This window comes from Perna viridis, chromosome 11 (assembly GCF_037379345.1).
Source record: "Perna viridis isolate PV_CMFRI_1.1 ecotype Kerala chromosome 11, ASM3737934v1, whole genome shotgun sequence".
In the NCBI taxonomy this organism is placed as follows: Eukaryota; Metazoa; Mollusca; class Bivalvia; order Mytilida; family Mytilidae; genus Perna; species Perna viridis.
In genome coordinates this window covers 10,398,895-10,417,716 of record NC_142455.1, presented here as the reverse complement: position 1 = coordinate 10,417,716, position 18,822 = coordinate 10,398,895, and the positions used below count along the sequence as shown (strand labels likewise).

The 18,822-nt window shown below is 31.7% G+C and overlaps 1 protein-coding gene across 1 annotated transcript; it reads left to right on the top strand.

Annotated features, from left to right (window-relative positions):
- The first annotated feature begins 11,726 nt into the window (after positions 1-11,726).
- Positions 11,727-16,372, top strand: LOC148602941 (uncharacterized). Its single transcript, XM_088553397.1, has 3 exons — positions 11,727-13,037; positions 13,791-13,859; positions 14,533-16,372. The coding sequence occupies exons 1-3, from the start codon at positions 11,801-11,803 to the stop codon at positions 15,018-15,020; spliced, it is 1,794 nt and encodes a 597-aa protein (XP_088409523.1). The 5' UTR covers positions 11,727-11,800; the 3' UTR covers positions 15,021-16,372.
- The last annotated feature ends 2,450 nt before the right edge of the window (positions 16,373-18,822 follow it).

The window sequence follows — 18,822 nt, the reverse complement described above, 5'->3', positions numbered from 1 at the left end:
ATCGCATCACATTATCATATTGCGTTTTATAATTGTTTTCTTTTTTTAAGACATAATTTTACACATATTTACATAAAGCTGTATATTTAATTATCACTTTATGCAATTACTTCATATTTCTTTTAGTTTTAATCCGTAAGCGATCAATCAGTCAGCGGTCATCGATCCGTCAAATCGTTGCGCGGATCAGTTCAAGGATTGTAGCTTTATTACGCCTGGTAAGCGGCTGATCTATTTGATCACAGAACATCTAGATACGTGAAAAGTTTGCTGTCGCTCAGCTATTGGTCAAATTCATGTTTTAAATTGTCTTTTTTTCTGATCATAGTATTAGTCAACCAAATTACCATATTAATATAGTCTATTGACTTGAGACTCTAAGGACCCAAATTGAATATATTGCTCTGGAGAACCCTTGTTAGATATTTACCGAGATAGTGACCATGCTATATGACCAGATGAAAAAACACGAGAACTCTAAACACTATGGGTATGATGTGAATGAACTGTTAAGTTGAGTTCACTCATTATATAAAATATCATATACATCAGTTGGTATTCTCTATGAGGTTGGGTTTTCGTATTTCGCTGACGGGCACCAAAATATAAAGTGGCCGGGGGCTTGTGATTGTAGTCAGATTGTTATTATGTTGAATACAGAATATAACAAACAACTTTATATCAACAAAGTCCCTTAGAGAATAAACAAGGACCCCCCTATTTGGTTTGTTTATAAATAGTCAACATGACCACTACAGCGGAACGTGATTATTATTTTCATGGGAACTGGGTCAGGCCAGCTCGTCGTAATGAATACAACGATCGTATTTATATGAGGCACGTACACAGGGAAATTATCTATCCTAAAAGTATCAAGACCCAGGTAACGTGTCACAGTCTTATTCTCTTCAGCCTGTGATCTTAGTCTTCGTCAGTCCCCTAGAAGCAGACGACGTTGGGAGTTTGGTATGCCCTTGAAGACCCTTCGGATTATTTATTGTTTGAGTGCCCCCAGTCATGAAAACGGACGCAACACATGTGCAAAAGTGATGAATGGGGACTAACCGGAAAAAGATATCGGTGCCAGGGATTTAATCGGTGAATGAAAAATATATGGAAATGGGCTTAAGAGAACTTATTCTGGTGGTAATAATACATCCACTACACATGAAATGACCGATAGCAAACGGGACAAGACAGTGATTGACTTAATAAGGAGTGGACCTAACAATGGGGATAAACAGTGACTGCGAACTTGTACGTATGAACTTTCCAAAACTACATAAAAACAAACAATAGCATGCACAAATATACATAATAAGAAATATTGTGAGTGTCTACTGCATTCACATAAATGTTCTACTCTACTCAAGCTATAGAAATAACAATAACAGAAAGTGTTTGGTTAGAAACATAGGTTATCGGAACCTTTACCTAAAGTCTGACAGTCTTATTCTTAATAAGTGACGATACTTTCACTGAAGGAAGTTTTTTGATCTGATAATTTTTGAGAATCCAATTAAGGATTTTAATTAAATTTATTCTAATTTTACTTTAATTCTTTATTACATAAATCTGATGGTATAAACATTCAAAACAAGCTGATCAAAGTTGATGATTTTTCCATACCAGGCTTCATGTCCTGTCTGATTTTTACAATTCTGACATTCAATCCTGTTTCAATACTTGATCTTCTATCATTTGCAAACATATTTCATTGTCTTGGTAGTTTTCTGTTTCCCTGAAATGCATTAAAAACTGAAAGAAAAAGAAACAAAAAAACAAAAACAAAACCAAAAAAACAAAAAACAAAAAACAAAAAAAAAAAACAAAATTGAAAACGTCACTTCAAACATCTTTATCTACAACAGAGATCAATTGTGTAAAACTAGGAACAATCTGTGTCGTTCGAATGATTTCATTTCTATGTACATTTATGTTATATAAACTAAGACGTAGACATGAATATTGAATTAAGATGTTAGTTTCAAAAAGCTAATTAGGGTTATTTTTTATGATATTGTATTAAATTTATAATGGAAAATATTTTAGTATTGATTAAACCAGAAGAAAAAGTTTAAATGTTTACAATATTTTAACTCAGCAAGATATGATGTACCTAATATACCTCATTTGTAATACTTAATGAAATCATATTATCGAATTGGACGATTGCAAATGTTATTTCCCCCTGTAAGAGTAATCAAGGGAACCAAAATTCTAGCGGAAATCAAAAGAATGTAATCCAAGTACAACGACCAGACATGGAAACAGACAAAAACAAAAAGAACAAGTCCGGGGAAGAAGAAAGAGGAAAGGAAAACTATGACACGTTGAACAAATCAGGTTTCATGGTACAGACAGATACACCGTAACGATCCATGAGTTCATAATGACGACCGGAAACATTGATGTTATGTGGAGGGAAAAAACAAGGGATCTGTGAGCCTTTACTCACTGAGTTGACCCCACTTTTCCTCAAAATTTTTTTTTCCAAAAGTCGTTAAATAGGAAGTCTGAAAGCGCAGTATACGACCACTAGCTGAGGTTGCATACCAAGTGTCAAGTGTTTATGATCACTAGTTCTTTAGAAAAATGTTACGAAGGTTCTGGTTACGGAAGGAATGACGGGTATAGCTAAAACAACATACCCCCTCTTTTTCGAAGCGGAGTTAAGATAAGTCTTGAAAACAGGAAATGTTCTCATCATTATTAATTACAAAGGTAAAGGCTGATACCATGATCGGATATTTTTTTCAAATTTGTTTCACTGATCCTTGTAATCGAGTATTACAATCTTAGTGAAAAGAAAGTATTATTTCATATAAATACATGTACAAGTATTTGTAACAATCAGATAAAATAAATAACTGTCTTAAAGTTGTGAAAAATTAAAACTATCTGATAAATACTTTCTCTCAAGGAAGTATTCTCTATTAGGAATAACGACAATTTGATCTTTGCTTCAGTGGATATTTTTGCAAAAAATAATGAATATGGTAAACACAATGTGGTTTCTTTACATCGGATATCGAATGAATTAATAAACGTTTCAATAAAGTCATTGGGCAATTAACTTTCATTCTGAAGAAAAAGTCAAATGAAAGTTCAGGGTTATTTCATACCATGTTTCACACTTTATCTGATTCATGTACTTAAGGAGGTAGACCTAGGGTAAGGGAAATAACTCTTGCAATCCCTGATATGTTTGCATCACCAAAGCCTCTCAAACTTTTGTTTAAAGCAGAATGAAATGAATCCAAGTTAATTAGATGCTTATCAATATTGTTGTAAAATGGTGAATACAAACGTTCCAATGATTTTTAAGAGCTGTGTCCCTTACCCTAGGTCTACCTACTTCAGTAGCACTCCAGCTAAATAACATACAAAATGTGATACATGGTTGGAAAGCCTTCATATTTTTATTGTTAATTTGTTTCTTTAAAATACTCACGTAAACAGAAAATTACATGTGACTTTCCATAGAACCCTTATTGATAAGAGATAAAAAAAAATGGATAGAATGCACTGTGAAATTCAAAATATAGAGAGACAGATATTTAAAAGTCACTAAAATACAATAAAAACTGTTGGATTTTCAAAGTGGATTATCTCCTATAAAGCAACTTATAACCAAAATATGTGTAGCCTTTTTTTGGAGTGTATCATATGTTTCAAAATGTGTATGATTCGCACGAAAACTCCTACTGAATTGTTTTTCAACTCATGTCTTTCTTCCGTTTGAACACATTTATAACTGTGTTTTGTGGTTTCTTGTTTCTCTGAAAGGGAAATCAAGAGAACCAAGGTTATTGCGGTAATCAAAAGAATGTAATCCAGGGACAAAGACCAGACATGGAAAACAGACATACACAACAAAGACCATAATGTAACTAAAATCATACATATAAAGTAACAAAAGCAAATGAGCAACTCGGACTCCACTAAAACTGGGTGCATGGACCAGGTGCCATGGACCATGAAAATCATACATGGACTGAAAAGAAGAAAACAGAAAGGTCCATCTTTAATACTGTTGATATTTACAAATCATTATATTATGTAGGCTTGCTCCCTGTTAAAAAAAGAGAACGTAATTAAAATATCAAAAAGGTAATCTGTTGACAATTGAGGCCTCAAATGCATGGAAAGAATGAGCAGTTATCTTTGTTTTAATTACATAACATGCGCTGTGATCTCTCACCTAGATTATTTGACATACATGCATGTTTGTATATTAGACTAAAATATACATTTTTATGGATATTTTTCCCCATAACATCTTTATAAGCGGTAATAACTACTTCCGATATAAATCTTATACCATTCTAAGTTATTTGAAATTATATTTCCAAAAATGAAAAAAAAGTGTTGAAATTTGATTTGATAATATCAATAAGATAAAATGTTAAAACTTGACGGGTTTGTTAATTGGACTGCATGTCCCAAGTTTTTTTAATAAATGCCTGTGTACCCTACGGGCATGCAGTCTAGTAATAATACAGGCAATCATTGCATTTATTATCTAAATTTTATTTCAATTTTAAGTTTGTGAAAATAAATATATCAATTGATCTACTTTGTAGTGATATTTCTATGTAATTTTCAAATAATCTAATTTACGAAAAGCATATAATACTGTATGGTATATTTTACGATCCCTGTGAAAAATTTCCGACTGTTTCCCGGAAATTTTAGTGGCTTAGTGAGGGAGTTTAAATTCGTAACATGAATATATATTGAATGGTTAGGGACGTATATCCTTTTGTTTATTTATGTATTGTCTAACGTTAACATGATATAAACGTTAAGTATAATTTTCACAAAAGAAATAGTATGGTACGTAGATACATGAAGTCTTTTTCTTGCACAAGAATTTATATTAACACGTTAATATTATATTATGTTAACAATATGATATGTCTTTCTTCTTGTCGCACAAGAAGAAAGATGTATCATGCATTTGATCATTGACCAATAAAAACAAGGATTAATATAAACTGTATATCGCGACCATTTACAAACTGTTTCTTTGTAACAAGCACGACAGTAGATAATACTAGTATGTTCGATAAATATTGTAATGGTCTATAATAAACTGTTAAAATTTAAGGTCCAGTTATATTTTTCTCACTAATGGTTACCCGTAACAGTTCGGACAGACCATACCAGGCAATGACAATATTGTTTATATCTATTATGACAATCTCACACAGTTATAAACAGGAATAAAATCGTGTTATCTATCAACACCTATGACAATCTACGACAGTCAATGACAGTCCACTGAAAATTGTCATCACCTATCAAGAACTGCATCAGTGTAGGACAGGCTATGACAACTGGACAAATGTCTATAAACACCGATCATGATCTGGGACAGGAGATGACAGTACATTTTAGGTATAGAGTAGTTACTGTGAACTCCTGTCGTCACCGGTCTTAATTCATGACAGTATTTCATTGCTTTCCCACAGTCATTTATCAGAAACTTACAGTACATAACACGCCTCAAATTACTATCCCTGGGATGGACAGTACTATTTTGTTTCATTATATGACGTACGTCATATCCGAAAGAACACTTTTATCTATTTAAGTTTCAGACCTTTCACCCATAAAGAACGTCGCCGAAGCTCCTTGCATTTTGACTTCTCACATGTAGACTGTTTAAGAATCAAATGACAGTCTCAGTTAGAGTTAGGCAGTGGATGGAACGTGGTGTGTAAAAAAAACAACATTTTATATTGAACTTTTAGAATCAAGGAAAAAAGATAATATTTTCCGCATCACTTTGTTAAATTAAGTTAAAAATTGTATTGAAATGCACTGATAATGAACATTTCTAGGGCAAATAATTCTGTCAACATCATCATGTTCTAACATTCTATTGAAAAATTTCTGAGTAAATCCAGTGATGCAGAGATCTTTTCAAATAGAGAAAGCATCCTTGAGTGAAATTACAATGTCAGATCGTGGCGTTTTTGACATGCATGTTTCTGTTTTTTTTCCCATATTGCCTGATTCTTACAAAAACTCAAACTGAATAACTTGAAGTCATGCCGGCATCAACAAGAAAACAAACTATATAATATAGTCCTTAAAGATATATAATGAGGAATGGAGGCTTGGGGATTGGATGGCGAAACCATAACTCGTATGGGGATGTTGTGATTGAATGGAGATAAAACCGGATTGAAATCAGTTTTTCGTATAAATTTGAGTATATTACTTAGGGTAAGGGACACAATTCTTACAAATCATTGCAAGTGGGCACCACGGGTATTGCGGTCATTCATAATAGATTGAAAACATATCACAGTCATTCCTTATAATTAATTGAAGTATCAAAATTAAAGGAGTGAATTAGCAAAAAAGTTGATGAAGTCACAGTCGCATTACAAAATTGGGTCTACCAGATGATGGAAAAAATGTTTTATACAATCAGAAAGCGTGTTACATCTGAATCGGAATAGAAGCAATTGTTCAAATGATGAAAAATTAAAAAAAAAAAGGTTTTTTTCGAAAAATAAGAAAATGCGATACAGTTTTAAAGTTATAGATTTACAAATAAATAATTGAATTTGATTATGTTATTATACTTTTACAAAAATATCGAAGGGATTCTATGGGACATAAAAAATCCTCCCTAAGTGGGGTATCGGTGACAATGGTTTTTTGAAAATTGGTATTGTATTTGGTGTTAACAGGAAGTTTTGTATTATTCAGGGGCTGTACAATATACAAAATAACAACAACAATATATAATCATTTGAAACACATAAAATAAACTTTGTAAAAAATGTTCACTATTTGTCAGTCAATCAAGTTAGCAATGTGTTGTATAAGTTATCATTAGATGATATCAACTTATTTTGCATTATTAACTTTTGACAATTTCAAACAGTTACAAATGTGTTCTCTCAATCTATAACATAGTTGTATCAATGTACCATTCCATATAAAATTCAGGCACTGCCAGTGATGAAAAATCCACAAAGCACATAATGCTTTTTAAGTCTTCTTATGCTATATTTTTACAAAACAATAGCCCTTTCTGTAATCACATTATATATATATAAGCAACAACCAAATGAAAAATTAAGACTGCTTATGTCATCAGTAACTGTTTCTGAACAGGAAATAAAAATGAGTTCGGTGGGTTTTTGACATGCATGAATCGCCTCCTGTCTGATTTTTATGAAGACTGGTTCTGAATTATAGAACATTATCAAGCTTTACATATTGTTGAGATAATAACTTTTTACATATTAATGCTCTTCACAAAATAAGTATACAGTGGTAGGATGATAAAAATACGTTTGCAGCATGTGATGAGATCATTTAAGCACTTTTTTTATAATTGATATTACAAAATAAGTTCGAAGTTTAAATGCAAGAATATGACAAATTTGATTAAATTGCAGCATTTTATCAGATAATATATTTACTACACGTAAATTTATTTTTCAATTGAATTATACCATTATTTCTGCAGCTATTTAATTGTCTTTCAAACCGTGCATGCATGTATTCTAGTGATGATTCTCCTAAACCTCTTTGTGCATTTTCAGCACTTGAATTTCTGTGTTTGTTCATATTTATTACAACAAACATGATAATGAATTGCAGAAAATGATTTTGATATTCCCTTGATAAAATAACTTTCACCTGACGAAACAACCATCAAAGCTGTAAAATTCAAAAATGATGAAAAAAAACAAACAAACAAACAAACAAACAAACAAGGGCAATTTACCCCTTTTACTAGAACTAAAAGTTAAACACAACTAATTTTAGTAGTTTTAGGCTTCAATACTTAAATTTGCATTTTAATACTTTTCCAAGACATTTTTAACTTTAACTTTAATTTTGGTTCCCTTGGTTACTCTTTAACACAAACAAGACGAAATGTCAGCATATTGGTAGATGTGACGGCTCAGAATGCTCAGTTTGACTTACAAAGTAACATATTTCACCGGAACTGATTTAAACTCACCAGTCCATGTGGGAATCGGAGGAAGGGTTGGGATTGTCGTATTGGGAAAACTGTGAAATCAGAGGATTAATTATTCAAGATATATCTATCCCTTCTGGTCAAATCACAAAGGGTTCATACTGAATATTTTTTTTTATAAAAAAATGATATAAAAATAAAAAAATGTAATGTAACTGTGTGTGTAGCGTGCATTTCAACTTAGAAATTAATGATTTTTTTTTATTGAGTAATGATAAATGGGGACTGATATATTATGTAAATTAGTCTATAAACTTTACTTTACACGGCTGTATATTTATGAGTCATTATTGAGATGAAGCATTGTAACACATATAAAATTAGTATCTTAATATACAAAAAAGAGATTTTCCTTTCAGGAAATCTAAACCTTATAATGGAATATTTTTTTTTCACAGTGCAAAACTGGAGATGGTCGACCTTTGGTGTAAACTGAAACTATTAAATTTGTGGTATGACAATAATTAGCTCTGTCAACATAACCCTATTCAAATGAATTTAGTTTGTAATGGATTAATTGCTATTAATTGTTCTTGCAGCACATTTTATTCATTTCAGAACGAGAACGTTCGATCAATCGAATAAACCCTGCCCTGAACTGGTCTTACATGTTGAGCCATTTTTCTTTAAGTGTAAGCGTTTGTAAGAATCAGGCAAAATGGAAAAATCAGAAACATGCATGTCAAAATCCCACCATTCTGACAATATAATACCAGTCATGGATACTTTCTCCATTTGAAAAGATCATTATTTGATCTCTGCAGGTCTGGCTTTGCTCAGAAATTTTTCAGTAAGATGTTAAATGTTTTTGACAGGGTTATATGCCCTTAAAATGTTCATTTTCAGTGCATTTCAATAATGTCCAGCATGATATGGCAAATCTTGACTTTTTCTTTTGATTTTGATAGTGAAAGAAGTCAAATGAAACTATCAAAATGATGTTTTTTTAAACCATGTTTCACCCCCTGCCTTATTCTTACAGATACTGGCACTTAATGTGTACTATCACAGAAGTAATATCCTACCACTGTATCCTCTTTATGCTGTCTATTTGACACAATAGCAATAACTGCCAATTCTGATCTTCGATAAAGCTTGCTCTGGTATTGATACCTATGACGTACTACAAAAAATAACAAAATTTAAGTAGTAGATAAGGTCAATAGGAAAAATTGAAAAGCAAAAAAAATGGAATAACAGTTCGGTAAGACTACCGTGGGTTTGATTTCTAAACTGGTGAAGATGTATTCAAAACGTACAACAACAAAAAAGGAATCAAGTATCAGTTTTGTAAAAATCAGACAGCTGGTGATTCATGCTTAAAAATCTCTTTTACTTCTAGTTCAGACACAGTCACAGAGCATATAAACAATATTATTTTGTCATCAGTTGTTGCACTTTTTAAATAAAAAAATGCACAAAATTGTGTTTGAAATTGGCATTATGCAGGGGTTATGGTTCTTCATTTGATTTGGTTGATATCGGTGAGAAATGAGTGAAACATTATCCACTAAATGCAGATCAGAATATAGCAATGAAGATCATTACGTAAAAAATATAGCATATGTAGACCGAAAAATCATCATTTGTTCGGTGGGTTTTTCTACACCATGAATAATCTCTACCGTAGGCAGTGTCTGAATTCTACATGGACGGGTATTTCAACCCTCAAAGTCATTATAAGAATCTAGTTCCATTGAATGAGTGAACTTCGACAGTTCCGTAAAAATATATGAAACGTACTATTTCTTATCATTGAAGCACCAAAGCACATTTAATTCGAATACAGTATTTAGGTTTATTGTCTATATAATCATGTTAAAGGGATTGTTTGGTAGTATCACTGCAATAGTCTTTGGCACAAATAAATGAATAAAAATACTTACACTAGGCTATTGGTCTCTTATATTTACACACGACCGCTGAAAATTTACGTGTCCATCCACGCACTATTCATTCATAAAACGGTTTGACAAAGTAATTCATCAGGTGAATGTTTCGATAAAACTATGTGCCGGTGATTACAATATGTTATTACAAATACACACTAAAAACGAAGACGATATACAAAACATAATATGCATGTAATTATAGCAATAAGATTTTATGCACACAATGCGTAAAGATCGAATATACATCTTGAATGGAAACTTTGAAATAAAAACAATATGAAAATGAAAATTGATTAGTTTAACGTGTTACAGTTTTCCTGTCCTGTTTCGTCTACCCCTGACGACTTTTTATGAGCAACTCGGCGGGTGTTTCTAGAAAAGAAGAGGACTCTTACCCTACCGATGCACCTGGTCCATGCTCCTAGTTTTTAGTGGAGTCCGAGTTCCTCATTACATTTTTGTTACCTTGTATTATTTCAGTTAACTTATGTTCTATGTTGTGTATGTCTGTTTTCCATGTCTGGTGTTTGTCCCTGTATTACATTCTTTGATTTCCGCTAGAATCTTGGTTCCATGACTACTCTTTTGTAATCCCGAATATACATGTAGGGACATATTTGATATGTGTACATGTACATGGAGATATTTTTCCGGATATGAAAAAACAGAGTTAAAAAAGCTTCGTTAGATAGGACAGTTCTGCATACTTTGCAAAATATCCAGAGCCCGGATTTTTTTTTTCATGCAAACAAATTAAATGGCTTTTGAATATTCGACCTTCAAAAAAGGAATTGGTTTAAGAGCGGTGTTTTTGCCGAATCACTTGAAAAGATAGAATTCATTGCGACATTTGTTGCAATCAAAATAATTTCAAGACGACGTGTTACTGGTTTTAAAACACAAAAACAGTCAGTTTGACTGTTTGAAAGTCTACAGGAATCAGTTTTTATGACAGTCAACGCAAATGATAATCATATTGAAACACTGCGAAAATTTATACGGATACAAAAAAACAAACGAAAATTGAAAACTTTTGATTTTAAAATATGAAAACCAGGAAAATATTTCAACTAAACAGTGACGCGGTTCAAAAAAGTTCATGTACGTACATGCATGCATATTCACTGCAGTGGCTAAAACAAAGTTGAATCAGATGGAAAAATGAAATATTTTATGCTTTATTTTAATAGAAACTTCAATAAGCTTAATTTAGAAGAAACAAAATGATTTTTCATATCTACTCCACGTGCTAGCGTAAAGTTAGGGTTTTCAGGGTAATTTTCACGGATGCAAGGTGTTTCATCCTATACTAATTAAAAAAAAACATGATACATGTACAGGTAAAATTGAACAAATTAATGTTTTAAGCGATTTTGACGGTGACGTTTAACGATTTAAAAAAAAAAACAAAACAAATGTTCTTCCTAAGGAAAATATGAGTCCATACATAATTTTTGTTTCAATGGTTTTGTTGTTTATGCGGATCTCACTATACAATACGTTGCAAAAAAGTAAAACTGTTCTATTGTACTCACTGAAAAGCCTGCTAGACGATCTTGGTGCATTCATGTCTCAGACGTTGCATTTAAATTACCAATTTTATGCATCAAATTGAAAATTTAACCATATAATTTTCTGTATTATTGAGGTTTTTCGTAACTTTGTATTCAGTATGTGTCTTGTGTCTATTATAATGAATTCGTCAATACTCTTGCTCCGCCTTCTTTATTTACTTGACACGTGGATAATTGATGATTTTATTTGAAAGGGAGTATTTCAGAGGATCGATAACAATTTCAAAGTGTATGTATATATAAATAAGGGCCAGAGTAAATAGTTTTGATAGTTCCTTATAATACTCACTACTTCTGTGCATTTGGGCAAGAAAGGTATGTACTGGCTTTCGATTTTCGTTTTGTTTTCTACAGAATTAGAGAGATTTGAATGTCAGTATACAAATCCATTTACAGTAGAGGTACCAGAAACTAAAGAATCGGATTCTAAGATACCCATGAGACCAACGACGGAAACCATTGAGTCACTAAGCTTACAAATCAAAAACCTTGAGGGAAAAGTCGAAACGAACCATCAAAACGTGATGGAAATGTTGGAAGAATTTAGCATAGGGTCATCGCCTGACGAAATTCGAATACAAGTCGAGACGCAGTTAAAGAAGGAATTGGCAGAATTTGCCCAAAAACTATCTGAACTGCGGAAGGAGATAACAACAACAATTGAAACTCAACTAGAATCAAAAGTAGAACAACTGCTTGGGATGAAGGAGGATGCTGTGACGACAATTGAAACGAAAATGATGACAAAATTGGAGAAAGAAGTAAATGACAAATTACATGAACTACATAATAATGTTGACATGTCAATTGAGGTCAAACTTGAGAGACAAATTCAGGACCTACTTATTGAAATTGTACCCAAATGGCAGAAAGATGTTCAGAAAAATATTGAAACAATCATGATGACAAAATTAGAGACAGAGCTTAATGATAAATTACATGAATTGCAAACTGGTGTTAACGCAAAACTTGATACGGTTATTGAGATAAAATTAGAGGGTGCACTTTTGGAACAAATACCAAAACTGCAAGACAGTGTTCAGAAAACCATTCAGACAAATATGGTGACCACAGTTGAGAAAGAAACAAATGAAAAATTGTCAGACTTGAAAAACAGGTTTGAGACGGTAATTGAAACGACAGTGAATACAAAACTTGAGGAGGCTCAACAGGAAATAGCACAACAACTGCAGACAATTTTAGAGACGAAATTCGAAGAAGTCATTCTTGTACACTTACCAGTCTTTCAGGAGAATGTTGAAACAAAAATAACGACAATATTTGAGAAAAAATTGAAGGACAAATTATCTGCATTGAGGAAGCATATTGATACAATTAAAACGCAAATTGGAGCTAAAGGAAAAACAGACCTTCGAAAGCAATTATCAAATTTGCAAAACAATATAAGAACGAAATTAAACAGAGAACTCCATAAAAGATTCTCCAAATTGCAAAAGGATATAGTGTCGAAAGCTGCTAAGTTCAATAAAGACGTTGAGAAGTGTACAAAGTCGGTTAAGCAAAAGGAAAATAAAAAATCACAGGAAGCAACAGGTAAAGGTGTTAGAAAATAATTAAATATTAACGTTTAACATTTAAAGAAAAATATTGCAAAATACCAATCATAAAAAATAGACAGTGTGCAACTTTTTATTTAGATAAACGAATGTAAAAGTTATGCGGGAAAAGAATTTCTATAGCTTGTCCAAAGGCTTTCTCTTAGTAGGTTTTGTCCATATCAACTCAAGACTCATTTATCATCCAAAGGGACAAAAGCATGAGGGATGATATAGGTCACGGACTCATTCGGCATGTGGTACAAACGTTGACACGTCATGTTTATTCTATCTCATATTTCAACTTTTTAACTGTTTTAAGTTTGACAAGTTTTAACATCTACTATATAAAAAATGAAGTTATACTATCAAAAAATTGTTATTGGAGAACAATTAGCTTCGTCCATCGAGGCCTAATTATGTATTTATATTTAATGATTGAATAGTATTAGAACATGTATATCTTTTTACAGTAATAACGTTAAAAAGAAAAATACATGTACATCAAGTTTATCACTGTAACTATTAGGCATAACTGATGTATCTAATAAGAAAGTCATAAGTGAAAACATAAAATTTATGACGTTTCAATACTGTTTTTATTTTCACATTTACGATCAATTTTACACTTAAGAACTTAAGACTTTTGTTTCTGAAATAAGCTGCATGTCGTTAAATTGACCGTAACTTAACTTATGTTTTGCTTTTATCATGATTGTTACATGTATATACATTGTTTTTCATTCTTTAGGTTTTTTAACGTATACTCACTGGGGGAAAGATAAATGCACTGGTATGAATGTCAAAACTATATACAGTGGTAAGTTTACATTACACTTTAGAATACATTTATTCATGTTATTTATCTTTTATTCAGGAATTATAAAATATCTTTTGATTATTTAAACTCACGATTAATAATTTTGCCCAATATTGGAAGAAAATTTAAAGGCGAACCGATTTTAGTTAATGTATTTTATAATGTGTTCTACACAGCAACATGTCTGCACTCAAGTAAATATTTTGTAACTGAAGCATTTGTTGAAACGCAAAGGAAGATTTCAAAATTGAATTAAATCCAGCCTGTGATTTCTATCAATTAATATTTTTCTATTTTATTATTATTATTTTATTTTTTTTTTGGGGGGGGGGATTTTTTTAGTCTAGTTCCTTTCTTTTTATGGGAAATATCCTGCATCAACAATTTATAACATTCCAGACCTTAATGAGAATTTTGGCATTGCAGTGTTTTTTTTTTTGCAGTAAATAACATTTGTCTTTTATATCGTTAGACATTTTTTCTGCCCTTCTTAAACTGCTAAATAATTTAGACCTGTAGTGAGGTATGATATCAAATCCTCAACGAGAAATTAAGAAAATTCTCATAAGTCAACAAAATCTTTGTGTGTGTGTGTGAGAGAGAGAGAAGTAGTATCATTTTGTAATGACACTGTTTATTTGCATGGCTTTTAAAGATACCTATTTATGTTTAGGCTTTACTGGTGGTTCCTGTTCATATGATAATGGATACGGCGCACCTCGTAAGTTATGTCTATCAAACGAGGCGCAGTGGGGAAAACGTTACAATTTGGTTAACGATAATTCTGATTCGGGAGCAATTTATATTCGTAATTCTGATCTAGACATTGAAATTCATTTAAATGGTAAGAACACACAATATAGACTCAAATGCGCTGCATGTCTTAAGTCAGGATCGGTGACTGTGATGGTTCCCGGACGGGAAGACTGTTATGAAGGATGGACTAAGGAGTACAGTGGGTTACTTTTTGTCGGATATCCTACACATACAGTAGCGTCAGGGCACATCTGCGTTGATCATAATCCAAGTGTATTTAAAAAGAGAACGTCTTGGAACTACAAATCTCTTTTATATTCTATTCTAATCAAATGGAAAGGTAACAACTCATGCCCTCCCTATTCATTAGACGAAACCATTGTTTGTGTGGTGTGTTCTAAATAAGAAAAAACACCCAAACAAATTCATGAAACAACTGCAGATAAAAATAAGTGGATGAACACGGCATTGACACATTATTTGACATATAAATGTATATAATGATTTTATCATATGATTAAGTTATTATTGACGTTTTATAGACACATTTCATATATTGAGAGAGTAATCAAGGGAACCAAGGATAAAGCGGTAATCAAAAGAATGTAATCTAGAGACAAATACCAGACATGGAAAACAGACATACACAACAAAGACCATAAAGTAAATAAAATCATACATACAAAGTAACAAAAGCAAATGAGGAACTCGGACTCCATTATAAACTAGGAGCATGGACCAGGTGCACCGGTAGGTTAAGTGTCCTCTGCTTTTCTAGAAACACCCGCTGAGTTGCTCATAAAAAGTCCGGAGTAGACAAACGAGGAAATGAAAACTTTGACCCGTTGAACAAGTCAGTTTTCATGGTGCAGATGGATACCCAATAACGATCCACGTGTTCATGATGACGACCATAATACTTCTGAAGCAATGACTTCAATCTTGTATCAACATAACCCTGTTCCAGAAGCCTATTAACAAATGTCTCAATTGTACGTCGAATCCTTCACTTAACGTAAACAAACTACATATAAGTAGGCCAAAACAAACAAAGTTATATAATATTTACAAAGACAGTTATTATTAGTATCAATTTTATTATAAACTTTGATGGCTAAATTATTGGTCAACAATTCATATTTTTTATCAATTATGGTGGTTCCATGGTTCTACGGTATACAAATTGCTATTAGTAAATGGAAATGGCCATTGTATACCTTCATCCATAATCTAAACATGTCTTAAGTGACGTTACATTAAATCGTTAAAAAAGTATTGCGAATTGTTCTGACAATGCCAAATTCTAACAAAAAGGTAAAAATACATTGAAGTATATAAATTGATATAGAGACTTACGGTATATCATACCTAATATTTCTAGTATATAAATGTTCCTAGTTTTTTTTCTAAATGATTTCCTTGGATGTACATTCTTTAGAATTTTAATATAAAAAACATAGGTCATCGAACTTGATTTCAAGACAAATGAGCCTAATAAAAGGCATTTTTACAACATTTTAATGATTCTTTAACGAGTGTTCACTATTTTGAAAACAATTAAAAACAATTATATAGAATTTTATATGAATTTAGGTAAAGACTATTTTACTTAAATTCCTTCAGATTAAAAAAATATGGTCACCAAACTCTTTTTCTTTTAACATTAACAAAACTAAAATTCCATTACATTGCTATGGAACATTTTCCCGCGATTTATGTACACTTTCAAAAGGCATTTTTTAATAATGTTTGTAATTTTAATGTTCACTTTTTTGTGTGGATAATAATTCAAATAATTTACACACATTTTTTTTAACACTGTAAATTATTATAGTATATATGTGGGTATGATCTGCAAGATGACAGAACAAAATGCCCCGTGGAATAGGTCTGATTTTACTTAAATTAATAGTTCATTATTTTTTTGCATTCAGGTTAAATTATTTTTACATATATGACCCAATTTTTACTCAAAACCTTTTTCTATGTTGATGACCCCCATTAACAATGTACATGAAATAATAGTGTTACCATCAGATAAATCGTGTACAATTTTAAATAACATAAATAAATTTAGAAGGTAGACCTTGGGTAAGGGACACAACTCTTACAAATCATTGGAACGTTTGTATTTACCATTTTACGTCAATCTCATGTAAGCATCAAAGTAACTTGTACTGATTTCTTTCTGTTTCAAACGAAAGCTAGAAAGGCTTTGGTGATATTGAATATGATACAACACATCACTGATTTAAAGAGTTAGGTCCCTTACCCTAGGTCTACCGTCTTAAATAATGAACAATCATAGATAAGTACATATCGGTCACATGTTGAAAGAACCAGGCAAAATTAAAACAAAAATGATCATGTTTATGAAACAAATTGACAGTGAGAGCATGTATGTAATGGCGTGTTGAAAACACATTGACAGATTGTCATTCTAAAATATGTTTAAGAATGCACAAAAAAGAAAAAAAAAACGAATTCAAAGTAACAATGGTATGATAAGGGAAAAGTGAGTTAAATCCCTTTGATGGTGAAATTACAATGCATTTTATAAAATTTATACCTCGAGTAAGAAATGAATCCATTTTTAGAAAACATTTAAAGTTATATTTTACGTACACCAACATTTTTTTTTTAAATCCCCTTATGTAAGTTTTCATTTATTTTGATTTCTATGTTAAGCAAACCCATGTCTATTAAGTACTTCTCCGTCAAAGAATCAGGCAAATTGTGTATAAGGTGTGGCACATGAAGGAAAAAACACAGAGATTTTATTGCATTAACCAAATATTTATATCCTATAACCTCCAGAAATAACCATCAAAGTGTTTGTAAAGTTTACCTTTTTAATGCAATTATTGAAAAATGGCGGGAAAATTTCCCTGGACTTTTTTCTTATATAAGCAGTCAAAAATATCTATTTCACAAATGCTTCAGTATAAATTTAAATAGCTTTTCAGTTGTTTTCTAGATGAATTGAATATATTTGTGGCAAAACAGACCAAATTGATAAATATGATGTGCCACCCATTGCCTGATTCTTACACGGAATGGTACTACATGGTTCAACATTGGCTCCTATTCGACATAAGGAAACCTGTACACAATTATTTGTTTCCTGTTTTTGTTAACGTACTTAAAAACATTTTGAATGTGTTGTTATATCAACGACTTACAAAGTTTTAATAAATAAACTTCCTACCTATACCGCTCTGCTGTTTTTTTTAATATATAAGATTAACAAATTGTCTTACAGTTTGCTCTGTGAGTGTATTTTTCTGTGTGTAATTACTTAACGAAGCATTTAGCAATGTTTCAGTGTTTAATTTAATGTATTATTAAAACTATGAATGAAAACATTTCATCGAGGAATGTCCTAGATATTGACTTTAGCAGAACCGTAAGCTTTCAAATTGATTTCGACTTAACTTTATTGGAGTGTTATTATTTATATATCGATGTACAAAAAGACAACAAAATACCATGTGATGTCAACCGAGGAAAACAACAGAATTAAGTAGTTTATGACATGCTCACATCTAGAATTACTAGAAAAAATTGCATTAAAATTTGATGAAAACCTATATAAGTAGTATAGACATTTGCAAAAGAGGATAATAATACGAACGTGCAATGAATGGTTTCAGTTAATGTTTTAATAGTTGAATTCTTGATTTGCACATTTCAGAGTTAACTCCCTTTGTCCACAATTAGTGTAGGTATCTCCATATAGCCCCAATAGTGAGTCAAGTTTTAATTTTTTTCTAAATAATTCCTGACCAACACCAGGGGTTGATGTTTAGCTAAATTTGATACGTATCCTTTATGTCACAGTTTTTCTTATACGATATAGAAACATGTTTTGAAGAAAACAGAGGGAGATTACTTTTGCATGATGGCTAAATTATGTTCTGTTGCCACGGGATGTGAAAAAGGGGAATCCAATAAGGAAATATCTCTATTGTTGTTTTTAGTGGGAGATAAGTGTATAATTTTCTCAAAAATGCAAATCGTGCTCTAGTGCCACAAAACTGAAAAAAGACTTAAATCTGCGAAAATTCATGTCAGCTCAAGTATAAATTGATTTCATTGTCTACTGCACAATTTCTAAGACTACCGCTCACTTTTAACAAAATATGTAAAAGAATTAAGTGTACGCAGACAACTGTGTGGAAAAGTGCAAAGTTTCAATATTTTCTGT

Excerpts from the sequence above, each read along its gene's own strand:
- LOC148602941 (XM_088553397.1), top strand. The coding sequence starts at position 11,801 with ATGTACTGGCTTTCGATTTTCGTTTTGTTTTCTACAGAATTAGAGAGA. Across the intron at positions 13,038-13,790 it reads AAAATCACAGGAAGCAACAG|GTTTTTTAACGTATACTCAC; the intron begins GTAAAGGTGTTA and ends TTCATTCTTTAG. Across the intron at positions 13,860-14,532 it reads TGTCAAAACTATATACAGTG|GCTTTACTGGTGGTTCCTGT; the intron begins GTAAGTTTACAT and ends ATTTATGTTTAG.